The following is a 12,535-nucleotide window of genomic DNA, read 5'->3' on the forward strand; positions in this document are numbered from 1 at the left end:
AGCTCACAAAAGCTTATGCTCAAATAAATTGGTTAGTCTCTAAGGTGCCACAAGTACTCCTTTTCTTTTTGCGAATACAGACTAACACGGCTGCTACTCTGAAACCCATCTTTTTTACTATTTCTCCACTTACCAGGGAGTCTTCCAGGCCAGAAAAGATCTGGATTTTCAAAGTTTATCTCCAAGATTTACCTACGTTCCATAAGCATTGGCTTCCCAGACTATCGCCTCTCTCATATTCACTACAGCCCTGAACCTGGTCCCATTTAAAGTCCACTGACAGCAACTCAGTGTCCCTCCTGATGGCACGGGGGTAGCCATCTTCCTAGAGGGTAGCATAGCTTCTGTCCCATTGGAAACATGGGAAAGGAAAGCCATCTTTGTTAAACAGAGCTTCACAGTCAAAAGCTGTAGGGAAACATTTTAACAGAGCACAGCCTATGGCTTTGATCCAACAAAGGGAAATGGCAGCCATTTTGAAAAAGTGCAGAAACTTCATATATACACTGTTAATTACCTTTACCTCATGAAAAGCTTTAAAAATGCTATATACCATGATATTCCTGATGCTATCACAACAGAGTCTAATAAGGTAAATGTGAATGTTGGAATGTATGTAAATATGAAAGAATGATATAAATTGTATATAAAGGTTGCATCGAGATAATTCCACTTAAGTATATGTACATGAGAGGAGAATCTGACTCATTTCAATGGGTTGTTCCTGATTATGCATACACACACACAGACACACGCGTACAGAGATGTATCTAAGTTTGCAGAATGGGTATTTTGCAAGTATTTCTTTGCCAGAAAGGCTTGTTTTAACATTTTCAAGAAATATATTCAATTAGCAGCAATAACCCAAATTAGGATGGTACGTTAACTTCAGGAAAAATATGCACTTGATGTTCACATTCTTTTCATGCCCCAAAATGGCAATGGACGAGAAAATCAGGCCATTATGCTTGGAACTTTCTTCACAGTTCCAGGCTTGTGTGCCAACCTCTTAGAAGTGGTTACTTCAATTATACTATAGTCAGTGCATTATGAATACTGTTTCATTTCCCATACCATTTTCAGTGACATTTTAAAGTGTGAATTGCCACATATGGAACTAAGCCATTTGTTCCACCTTATGAGTCAAAACCCTACATTGGGAAACTGGCATGTTACAGAAAGTGTGACCAAGGATATGTCTACACTGCGAGATGGGAGGGTCCCAGAGCTCAGGCTGCTCTGCAATTAAATAGTCCTTCAGCCTGAACCGCATAAGCCCAAATCAGCTGGCAAGGGCTCGCTGTGGGTGTCTAATTGCAATGTAGACGTACCCTGAGACTTGATGGAGTCATGTTGCAGTCACACTTTCTGTAATGATACTGAAAATGGTTGTGTTTCATCTACAATAACACAAACCGTTTTCAACTCTAATTCGGGAAGATCTATTGATGACAACCATTCTTTGCAATGGGTCAGTTTCCGAATGTAGACGGGGCTAATAAAAGGAAATGTTTTCAAATATTTTACTGTGGCACAAACACATTTTCTGATCAAAGCTCCAGTCCTACTGTGCACAAGCACGACTCCATTTGACTTTTCCTGCCGAAGGACTGCAGGATCCGGCCTGTGACTGCAAACTCCTGTTGGTGTTTTTTTGTCTGGTTTGTTCGTTTTTTCTTTTAAATTGAACTGATTTTGCCTTAAGTGCATGTCTGTACTACACCTTCATCCATAGCGCAGTATGCAGCTCAGTTGAGACAGCTTCAAGCAACACTTACGACGTTTCTTTATTGCCGCTCCATTCACTAACATGAAAAGATTCTGTCTGGACTGTTGATTTGGTATGGCAGATCAGAAAACAGGTCAATAGCAAATTATTAGTAGTAGAATATCTGATGGGTTTTGTTGTCATTTTTGTTTATTAAGAGGAAAAATGTAAGTGAAAAGCAGCCAGAACTAGTACAAGTACTTTACCTGCCTCTAGTTCCTTTGATCTGAAGATCTCAAGACATGTTTCAAACATTCATTAAAAAAAACCCTCACAACACACTTTTGAAGTAGGTAAATAAATACAATTCTTCTCTCTGAGGTTAAAAAAAAAAGTCAGTTAGATGCTCTTCTAAACTGATTTTTGTATGTGTGATTTTAATTCCTTTCTCCTTGATTATATATGTGGTTCATATGGGAGATTCCCACACATGAGCCATTCTTTTTAGATGACAAATCTGAGGAACTGTCCCAGATTGAGGTGTCCGTGGAGGAGGTTTTGAAACAAATTTATAAATTAAACAGTAATAAGTCGCCAGGATCAGATGATATTCACCCAAGAGTTCTGAAAGTACTCAGATGAGAAATTGCAGAACTACTGACTGTGGTATGTAACCTACCACTTAAATCAGTCTTTGTACCAGATGACTGGTGGATAGCTAATGTAACATCAATTTTTTATAAAGGCTTCAGAGGCAATCCTGGCAATCACAGGCCAGTAAGTCTAACTTCAGTACCAGGCAAACTGGATGAAACTATAGTAAAAGGACAGATTTTTTCAGACATATAGATGAACACAATACATTGGGTTTTGTAAAGGGAAATTATGCCTCCCCAATCTATTAGAATTCTTTGAGAGGGTCAACAAGCATGTGGACAAGGGTGATCCAGGGGCTATAGCATACTTGGACTTTCAGAAAGCCTTTGGCAAGGTCCCTCACCAAAGACTTTTAAGCAAAGTAAGCAGTCATGGGATAAGAGGGATCCTCTCATAGATCAGTAACTGGTTAAAAGACAGGAAACAAAGGGTAGGAATAAATGGTCAGTTTTCACAGTGGACAGAGGAAAATAGTGGGTTCCACAAAGATCTGTATTGGAACCAGTGTTGTTCAACATATTCATAAATAATCTGGAAAAGGGGTAAACAGTGAGGTGGCAAAGTTTGCAGATGACACTAAATTATTCAAGATAGCTAAGTCCAAAGCTGACTGTGAAGCGTTACAAAGGGACCTCACAAAACTGAGTGACTGGGCAAGAAAATGGCAAATGAAATTCAATGTTGATAAATGCAAAGTAATGCAAATTGGAAAACATAATCCCAACTATACATCAAAAATGATGGGGTCTAAATTGGTTGTTACCATGCAATAAAGAGATCTTGGAGTCGTTGTGGATAGTTCTGTGGAAACATCTGCTCAGTGTGCAGTGTGCAGTGTGTGCAGTGGCAGTCCAAAAAGCTAATGGAATATTAGGAACCATTAGGAAAGGGACAGATAATAAAACAGAAAATATCAATGCCACTATATAAATTATGGTACTCCCACACCTTGAATACTGTGTGCAGTTCTGGTTGTCCCATCTCAGAAAAGATATATTACCATTGGGAAAAGTATAAAGAAGAGCAACAAAAATGAGTTAGGGGTATGGAACAGCTTCCGGATGAGAAGAGAGAAAAAGACTGGGGCTGTTCAGCTTGGAAAATAGACAGCTAATGGGGGAATATGACAGAGATCTATAAAATCATGAATGGTGCAGAGAAAGGGAATATAGAAGTGTTATTTAACCATCATAGAATACAAAAACCAGGAGTCACCCAAAGAAAGTAATAGGCAGCACGTTTAAAATAAACATAAGGAAGTACTTCTTCACACCGTGCATAGTCCATCCTTGGAAATTGTTTCTTAAAGTAATTGCTGTATCTTTGGTGCATTTCCCTCATCTTTTGGTGTAAGAGTGAAATTAAACGTGTCCAGATCTAGCCAGAGCAGAATAAGAATATAGAAAAATAATCGATTATTTTGAAAATACGAATAAACTTAAACACATGACAAATATTTATTTTTTTCCCATTTGTCATCAGAAAATAAACTAGAATCTCCTCACTAATGCCCTGATCCTTTATATTCTAAGGGCATGCTAGTACAGGAAAGTTTTGCCAGTATAATTATACTGCTACAGTTCAAACAGTACAGTTAGACTGATATAACTCACTATGTGGACACTCTTATTCTGTTATTAAAGTAGCTTTTTTTTTTTTTTTTTTGGTTTAGCTTAAAAGTGACATAAGCTAAACCAAAATTTTTAAAGAAAGGCACTCAGGTCATGTTAAGTGTATCTACATGGGGAATTTATGCTGCTGTAACTCTATCAGTTTTAAATCATACCTTAGTTTTCACATCTTATACCAGTATAACTTTCCTGTGTAGACCAAAAATACAAAAAATGAAGACTTCACTTAGACTGCAGAAGACCCTTGCATTAATATTGTCCTCATTAATTTTACTAATAGAAAAAAATCCAACAACCAGTCCCACCAAAATAAATGAATAAACCCCAAAACAAAACTAACCAACCAAAAAATGTAGGAAACACTACCTCTTACTGCCCCCCAAAACCGTAGAAGAAAAGGAGACTATTACATTTTTTTTAAAGCTAACATATGAAGTGAAAAACAGCCTCATCTTTAAAAAGAGGAACAAGAGCAATAAATTCTGGACACTAATTCCTTTGGAATTAGTTCTTGGTTCATTGTGAAACCCTTAACATTCTTTGCTGTTGCAATTATAATGCTTTCATGAGAGGAGCCAAAAGTGGGAACAACCGAGAATGATAACTGATATAGTAGAAGCTTATGGTTATTTTCTCTCACTCGCTCTCTCTCTTTTTTAATTTATTTAACAGTGAATGGTGGATACAGCCATTGTAATTTGATCTCGGAGAAGAAGAACATGATGGACATGGAAATGACAAATAGCTCAGTACCTGTCTGTAGACAGAGTCTGCTCATCCACACAGGAAATCCACTTACCCGAGACTACCCATTATCTCGTGAGAGATTGCTACATGTCGGTCACCTGAATTTAACACACTCAGATACCAGGTATTGTTCCTGTTTTTGTAGCTTTATATACCTTTCCCTTTTGAAGCCCTTCATTGCTATAATCTTTTTTTCCCAGTAGCAACCTTTCAGGATTTGGACATGGGTTCTGCCCCCATTGGGCGTGCTTGAGTGGCCTGATGTGAATGCCAGGGTTGGATGATCTCTTTGGCTTTTGCCTCATCTTCTCATTTCTTCTGGGGCAGCCATTTAATCTCCCCTTCCAATCAGCTAATTCCATTACTCATTAGCGGCTGTCATTGATGGTGCCTTACTGCTGGGCCTGAGGCATGGCCTTTCTGTGCAGATGCACTCCTACTGCTCCATGAGCCCACCACTAGCTGATCACTCTAAAGGCAGTGGCACCCTTCACTTTTGGGGTTTAAGTATGTCTCCTTTGTGAGTATGATCCCAGCATCCACTGAAATGAATGATAATTTGCCAGTGACTTAAATATAAAGAAAACTGCCTCCGCTCCCTTCTCACCACCCACGATGCTTCTAAGTTCCAACCAAGGAAAAAAGGATGGTAGAGTCACTCCCAAACTGGAGTCTTCCATATGGCAGTCTGGCATGCCACCATTAAACCTCCAGGAAGCGGGTGCCACTCTCTTTCTACAGTGTTTCCTTTAACAAACGGAGCTAAATGTTCCCACAGAGCACCATAACCTTGGTATTTGCTTTTAAGGCTACAATGTAAAAATCTGGGCTCTGGTTTTGATATATGCACAGTTCTTAGATTCTGTTCATGGCAGAGCCCTACTTAAACATTTGCTATAAATTAATTATACGAAAATGTAGAACTCTGTTATTTTTTGTGTTGTTGTTACAAATTTAACATTACCAGATTTTAAACAAATACCCTAAACAGACATGCATTGTGAATAGAAGCCTGCTCTGAATTAAAATATGTCCATCTATTTTAATTACAATGGTTTCTGGAAAAGCTTATGATATGAAATGATCTTGACCTTTTTGAAGAGATGCAGAAATAAAAAAACTCAATAAAGTTGCAGGCTTTATCTTAAATATTTGGAATAATTGATGCTTTCTGCCTGGAACCATCAAACCCAAATTTCCATAGACCCAGCAAGAGGAAATTTTGACTGTGTAACTTAGTCATGGAAATCTGGCTGTTTTTGATTTTATTATACACATTTATGCATTGTTTTCCCTTTTTCTTTTACTAATGGGACAAGGATATCTGAATTTTCAGGAATAAAAGGCACATCAATGTGACAATCAAGTGGAGAGAACTTTAAGGAAAAAAAGCAGATCATTTTCATGCCAAATGGCAAACATATTCTGCTGCTGGTATTAAAACTTTTATGCTTCTGCTGCATTTAACTCAGCTCCGTCCCAACCATTTTATATCTCAGTGCGGTTCTTACAATTATCAGGCTGTTTTTATTCTGTCGTTGAGGATAATTATGAAACAAAGATAATTTGGGCAGAAGAAAACAAAAAGAGAAGGAGAGGACCCTGCTTAGATCTTTTTGAAGCTTTTTGTAAAAGCCATAATAGGGAAATGACAGATATGTGTATACTGGGGATCACAGTACTACACTCAGAAATATGAACTCCTTCCATCTCTGTCTGAGGGAAGATTCTCAGCACAACATAGAGGATTGTATGCAACAGAATATGAGAGGGCTGCTATTACGATAAAGCAGCAGGTGATTGAGGTAATTCTCTTGTGTTTGTTTTACAACATGTTCTAAAATCGTCAGGTTTCAGCATTTCCTGAGTAACTGTTTGGAGAGCATCTTGAGGTACATTGTGATTGCTTTCCATTCCTTCATGGGCTGTTTGCTCTCTGTTTGTATGTCCACCCTGTTTCCACAGTTTTGATTTGTACAGGATTTTCAGTGTAGTGTTTGTGCCCTGCTTGGCTCTGTGAGCATGACAGACATACAGTAACTAATTCTAGCACAGTGAATGCACCTGTCTTTCCTAACAGACACATTATATGGAGTCAAAGCTACTTCTTGGTATGAAAGCGAAAACAGACAGCATTTATTATTATTACTATTCATTATTTACACAGTAACATAGTTTCAGAGGGTAGCCGTTTTAGTCTGGATCTGTAAAAGCGGCAAAGAGTCCTGTGGCACCTTATAGACTAACAGACATATTGGAGCATAAGCTTTCGTGGGTGAATTCCCACTTCGTCGGATGCATCCGACGAAGTGGGTATTCACCCACGAAAGCTTATGCTCCAATATGTCTGTTAGTCTATAAGATGCCACAGGACTCTTTGCCGCAGTGACATAGTTGTGGTTCTTTACAGACAAATACAAGAAGACAGTGTCCTTGCCCTGAAGAGTTAAAAATATAAGAGCCCAATTTGCATCGTGCCAAGTGCTCTTGCTTTCAGTGAAGTCAGTGGGAGTTGAGGGTGCTCAGTGCCTTTCAGGATGGAGCCCTTTCTTGGACAATGCCTGGACAAAAGAGGGTGGGAATGGATGTAACAAAACGTACTCTGGACAGCACTGACTGTACTTTGCAGTGGTTGTTCTGACCAGCTCTGATGTCCAATGCATAAATAAGGGGAAATGCAAATTCCAACAAGGATTCTGGGTTAATCTTTGAATGACTAGTATGTACAACCACAAAGAAAACCCAAACAAACAACGACACCTCCACCACAAGCTCAAAATACTGCCAGGAATTCAGTGTTACGACTGGCTTCTGCTGTTTTTCCCAGCACACTGAAATTCATTATCCTCATCAGCTCCCCCCATGTTTTTTTTTCCTCAGGAACTGTATTCCAGTGATGACTGCATTAATCCACAGATAATACCCCCTTCTCTTCCATCCCAAGCTCAGTTAATAGCTTTTAAGTTATGCAACATAATTTCCACTACATAATATTTGTAAATGAGATGTGTGTGTTATACTGGAAAAGTCCTAATACCTTCTTCACCACAATTGGCCTCCATGTACAGCTAATGTTGGCCATTTGTCAGATAATCCATTATCAGGCATGGAAAACTCTTCCCACATTGTGTTCTTGTTTTTCTGTGTAAAGGCAGCGGAGCAGACAAAAAGCAAGTCGTGCAAAGGGCCCGTAATTGTGTAGCAGAACAATATCCTCTAGCTTCTTAAAACTGACAGTAGTCAGAAAAGACTTGCTTGCAAGGGAAATTAAAGGCATGTACATTTGTTTAGCCAAAATCTTCAGATTATTTACTATGGGGCTATTTTACTCTGAGGCTGTTTTTAAACTAAAACACTTCTGGCAAAGTGCTACTGTCCTTGTTCTCTGGCTCCAATTACGGTGTATAGAAGTCTCTTTAGAAGTACGACTTCACTTGCCACCACAGGACTGTAATGTACTGTACAAAGACCTTGCTTCCTTGTACAGTGTGCTGTAACATCCTGTGCAATTGGATTGTTGCTTAGAGTGAACATTTAAAGATGTCTCCAAACCTATATGTATTCTGCGGGGGAGGTCAATAGGAGTTCCTCCACCTCCAAAATTCACCATCGCCCTCAATTCCTATTGTATATCCCCTGTATCAAACCCACCCACTCTGCCCCGCCCCTATCCCCTGCATGTTGGCACAGCCGTATTGTGTTCATTTTACTGTCCCTTCATCATCCCACCTTCATTTATTTGTTACATCCATGTTTGCAGCAAGTTATAGTTCCTGGACCAGTGGTTCTCAATCTGTTTACCATTGTGGGCCACATATGCAGCTCTCTGTGTTATGTGGGCCACATAACACAAATATACTGCCTGTATGGCCCTGAGAATGTCACATGGGCCGCAGCTGTGTGGTGATTGGGCTGCAGGTTGAGAACCACTGCCCTGGACTGTGAGATCTCTGGGGCAAGGACTGTGTTTTTATCTGTTAGCACAATGCCTAGCATAATGGGGCTCTAATCCCTGACTGAGCCATCTCAAGGCTATCTCAGTACAAATGATAAATAATAACATCAGAAGGAGCTACCTAAAAAGCTGGTCTCCAGGAATCCTGTCCCTCCCTTGCCTGCTCAGTAGAACTGCACCAGTTCTGCTCCAGTTTGGGCCCCACAGTGGCTGCGGCGGCAGGGGCCCAGAGTTTGCCCTAGAAGGGTGGTGATAAAATTCTGTAGTAAACGCAGAAAATTTGCACTAATGCAACTTTAAGGTTGAAAATGTCTACACCCAAAAGTTGGGAAATGAAAATAATGCAACTTCCTACAGCAATGTTAACTGACTAACGGGGGCATAATGTATATAACATGGTGCATATATCTAGAAAGCTATAATTCTTATGAAGAATTCTGGTATGCAAATCTGCATTAGTAGCCAATATTTATATTTACATAAGCAGAACCTCTGTAACACAAAGCTGTGTGGATGAGAAATGTGAATTCATTCTTTCTTGATTGAAATCGTTCACCCCAATGCTTCCTTTTGTTTCTTTTTAGAAATCACACTCTTTTTTACTCTTTATGCATTTCATATTCCGTGTGATACAATTGTCTTCATCACAGAAACTACAGTCCAGATTTTTGAGTAAGGTTGAGTCCTGGAAACTCCCATTGATTTCACTGGAAGGTTTGGGAGCATAGTGCCTCTTGGGATCAGTACCTCTGTGCTGCAGGACCAATCACCATTATTTAGGTCACAAAAGGAAATTATCCCAATGCATAGAAAACATGGTAAGAGACCACTCTGGCTTAACCAGATCTTCAACAAACTGAAACTCAAAAAGGAGTCCTACATAAAGTGGAAACTAGGTCAAATTACAAAGGATGAATATTAAAAAAAATCAAAACACAAGCATATAGGGACAAAATTAGCAAGGCCAAGGCACAAAACAAGATTGAACTAGCTATGGAGATAAAGGGTAACAAGGAAACATTTTACAGATACATTAGAAGCAAAGTGAAGAGTAAGGACAGGAGAGAAAGACAGTAACAGAAAACGCAGCAATGGCCAAAGCATTAAATGTATTTTTTGTTTCAGTTTTCACCAAAAAGTTTACAATGGAGGACTAATGTAGTGAACATCAGTATAAATGGGATAGGATCTGAGGCTGCAATAGGGAAAGAACAAGGTAAGAATTATTCAGACAAGTTAGATGTCTTCAAGTTGATAGGGGCTGGTAAAATACATCCTAGAATACTTAAGGAACTGGCTGCAGAGATATCTGAGCCATTAGCCATTATCTTTGAGGACTCATGGAGGAAGGGAGAGATCCCAGAGGACTGGAAAACTGCAAATATGGTACATATCTATAAAAAGAGGAATAAGGACAGCCCAGGGAATTAAAAACCAGTCAGCTTGACTTTGGTACCTGGAAAGATAATGACGCAAATAATCAAACAATCAATTTGTAAGTACCTAGAAGATAAGAAAGTGACAATCAACATGGATTTGTCATGGACAAATCTTGTCAAACCAACCCAACATCCTTCTTTGATAAGGTGGCAAGCCTTGTGGATGGGGGGAAGCAGTAGATGTGATATATCTCAACTTTTTACTAAGGCTATTGATACTGTCTCACATTACCTTCTCCTAAGCAACCTAAGAAAAGAGAGCCTACTATAAGGTGGGTGTACAACTGATTGGAAACCATACTCAGAGAATAGTTATCAGTGGTTCAAAATGAAGCTGGAAAGGTCATATTCAGTGGGGTCCCATGGGGATCTGACCTTGATCCAATTCTATTCAATATCTTCTATAATGATTTGGCTAATGGCATAGAGAGTATACTTAAGTTTGTGAATGATACCAAGCTGGGAGAGGTTGCAAGTGCTTTGGAGGACAGGTTTAGAATTCAAAATAATCTTGACAAACTGGAGAAATGGTCTGAAATAAACAGGATGAAATTCAATAAGGACAAATGCAAAGCATTACACTTAAGAATAATCCATTGTACAAATACAAAATGGTAAATGACTGCCTAGAAAGGAGTACTACAGAAAAGGATCTGGGGTAATAATGGATCACAGACTAAACAGGAGTCAACAATGTAACACCGTTTCAAAAAAGCAAACATCATTCTGGGACATATTAGCCGGTGTGTTGTAAACAAGACACCAGAAGTAATTCATAGATTCATAGATATTGAGGTTAGAAGGGACCATTATGATAATCTAGTCTGAGCTCCTGCACAACACAGGCCACAGAATCTCACCCACCCACCCACCCCTGCGAATATTGCCAGTACTGAGTCTCAGTGCACTGTAATCTTTCTGACGAATCTCTCCTCCTTGTGGATAAGAAACGTTTTTGTGGGTGTGTTGTTTTTTTTTTAAAATTCATAGCAGTTGGAAAGCTGTCCATAGTTGGAATGTTAGAATAGCCCCAGCAAAAATGGATTAGGGAGTAGAATGCAGTTGAAATAGTCAAGTTGTAAGATAAATGAAATCTACCCCATGGTTCTGTGATTTACCCCATAAATATTTCCATTACGTATGTGCACAGTAGCTGCATGTTTGACTCATCAGTAGCTATCTGGCTATACATGCTGCATGGACAGGCATTGCTCACTCTACAATTTTTCCAATTTTGTTTTAAATGTGGTTTCCTTAAAAACTTGCTGAATAACCATAGTTGCCTCAGTGTTTGCAATATTACCCACAATCCTCTGTAGTGTGAAATTCACCCATGTGAAGAGGGCCAGCACAAGCCCTATATATTACGTAAGCTGTAGGAATATCTAGGGAACAGCTGCTAATAGTGAGAAATAATACAGACACAGTTATATCAGCTTTGATAAATATTTATAAGAGAGATAAAACTTTGTGCTTTAGGGCATAAGCCAATCACTGATTGCCTGGAAGAAAATATTAGGAAAAAACTTCTCCTATAGGCAGGTTATTTAAAAATTGTCTGTTATGGAGTTTTTTAGACCCTTTTGCGTGAGCCAATTGCCCAGCGTTAGAACAGAACTAAATGGATCATGGATCTGATCTGATATGGCCATTCTTATGTTCCTAACCCTATTTAGTTACCTAAGGCATGGGTTCCTACCTTGGGGGTTGTGACTCTCAGTAGGATCTTGAACAAATGCCAGGGAGTCAGTGCTAACCTATCCTCACATTACCAAATGGCAGAGGGGGCCTGGCTAGATCCCAGCTAGATAAAAATGGGGTGCTCTACTAGGGAAAAGATTGAGAATCACTGATCTAAGGCAACTAGCAGGTTTTTTTAATTAATGATTATTGTACATTGTAATAGTGGCCAGCAGTTCCAGTTATTTCTTTACATCCCCCTTTTTTCAGCTGATCAAATTTTTTCCTAAAACAAATGCCTTGTGAGTTGAAATGTTGTGAATTTTGCAATGGTGAATGTCGCTAGAGAGCGTGAACAAAATTAACGCCACCACTGTGAGCTATGTGAGAACTCCAAAACACTTTCCCTATGTGCTCTAACGAAAATGCTTGTGTTCAAAAAACTAAAAAACGGCTAAAGCTATCACACTTTTTGCTATGGTTTTGTCCAGTCTGTACATTGACCCTATGGATTATGATTGATGAGATGTCAGTAGTAGGGGTGGGGAGGAGTTTGTGCAATGTGTAACCCACAGTGTAAAATTAATCCCATGTAAAATGATGCTACCTTTACAAGGCCACAGAGGAAACATTGCAGGATTTTTAAAGTTAATTGTTGGAAGACGCAGACAACGTGCCGTAGAGTATAAGTGGTTTCATTCTCCAGGGCGTAATAAAT

At 39.2% G+C, this 12,535-nt stretch overlaps 1 protein-coding gene across 1 annotated transcript in view; it reads left to right on the forward strand.

Annotated features, from left to right (window-relative positions):
• GLIS1 (GLIS family zinc finger 1) overlaps positions 1–12,535 on the forward strand; it is a 267,642-nt gene that overhangs the window by 120,054 nt on the left and 135,053 nt on the right. Inside the window, exon 4 of the mRNA XM_037907384.2 lies at positions 4,669–4,867. Within this exon, the coding sequence (XP_037763312.2) occupies positions 4,669–4,867 (199 nt within the window). The remainder of the gene's footprint in view (positions 1–4,668; positions 4,868–12,535) is intronic.

Source organism: Chelonia mydas, chromosome 8, assembly GCF_015237465.2.
Source record: "Chelonia mydas isolate rCheMyd1 chromosome 8, rCheMyd1.pri.v2, whole genome shotgun sequence".
NCBI classification, from domain to species: domain Eukaryota; kingdom Metazoa; phylum Chordata; order Testudines; family Cheloniidae; genus Chelonia; species Chelonia mydas.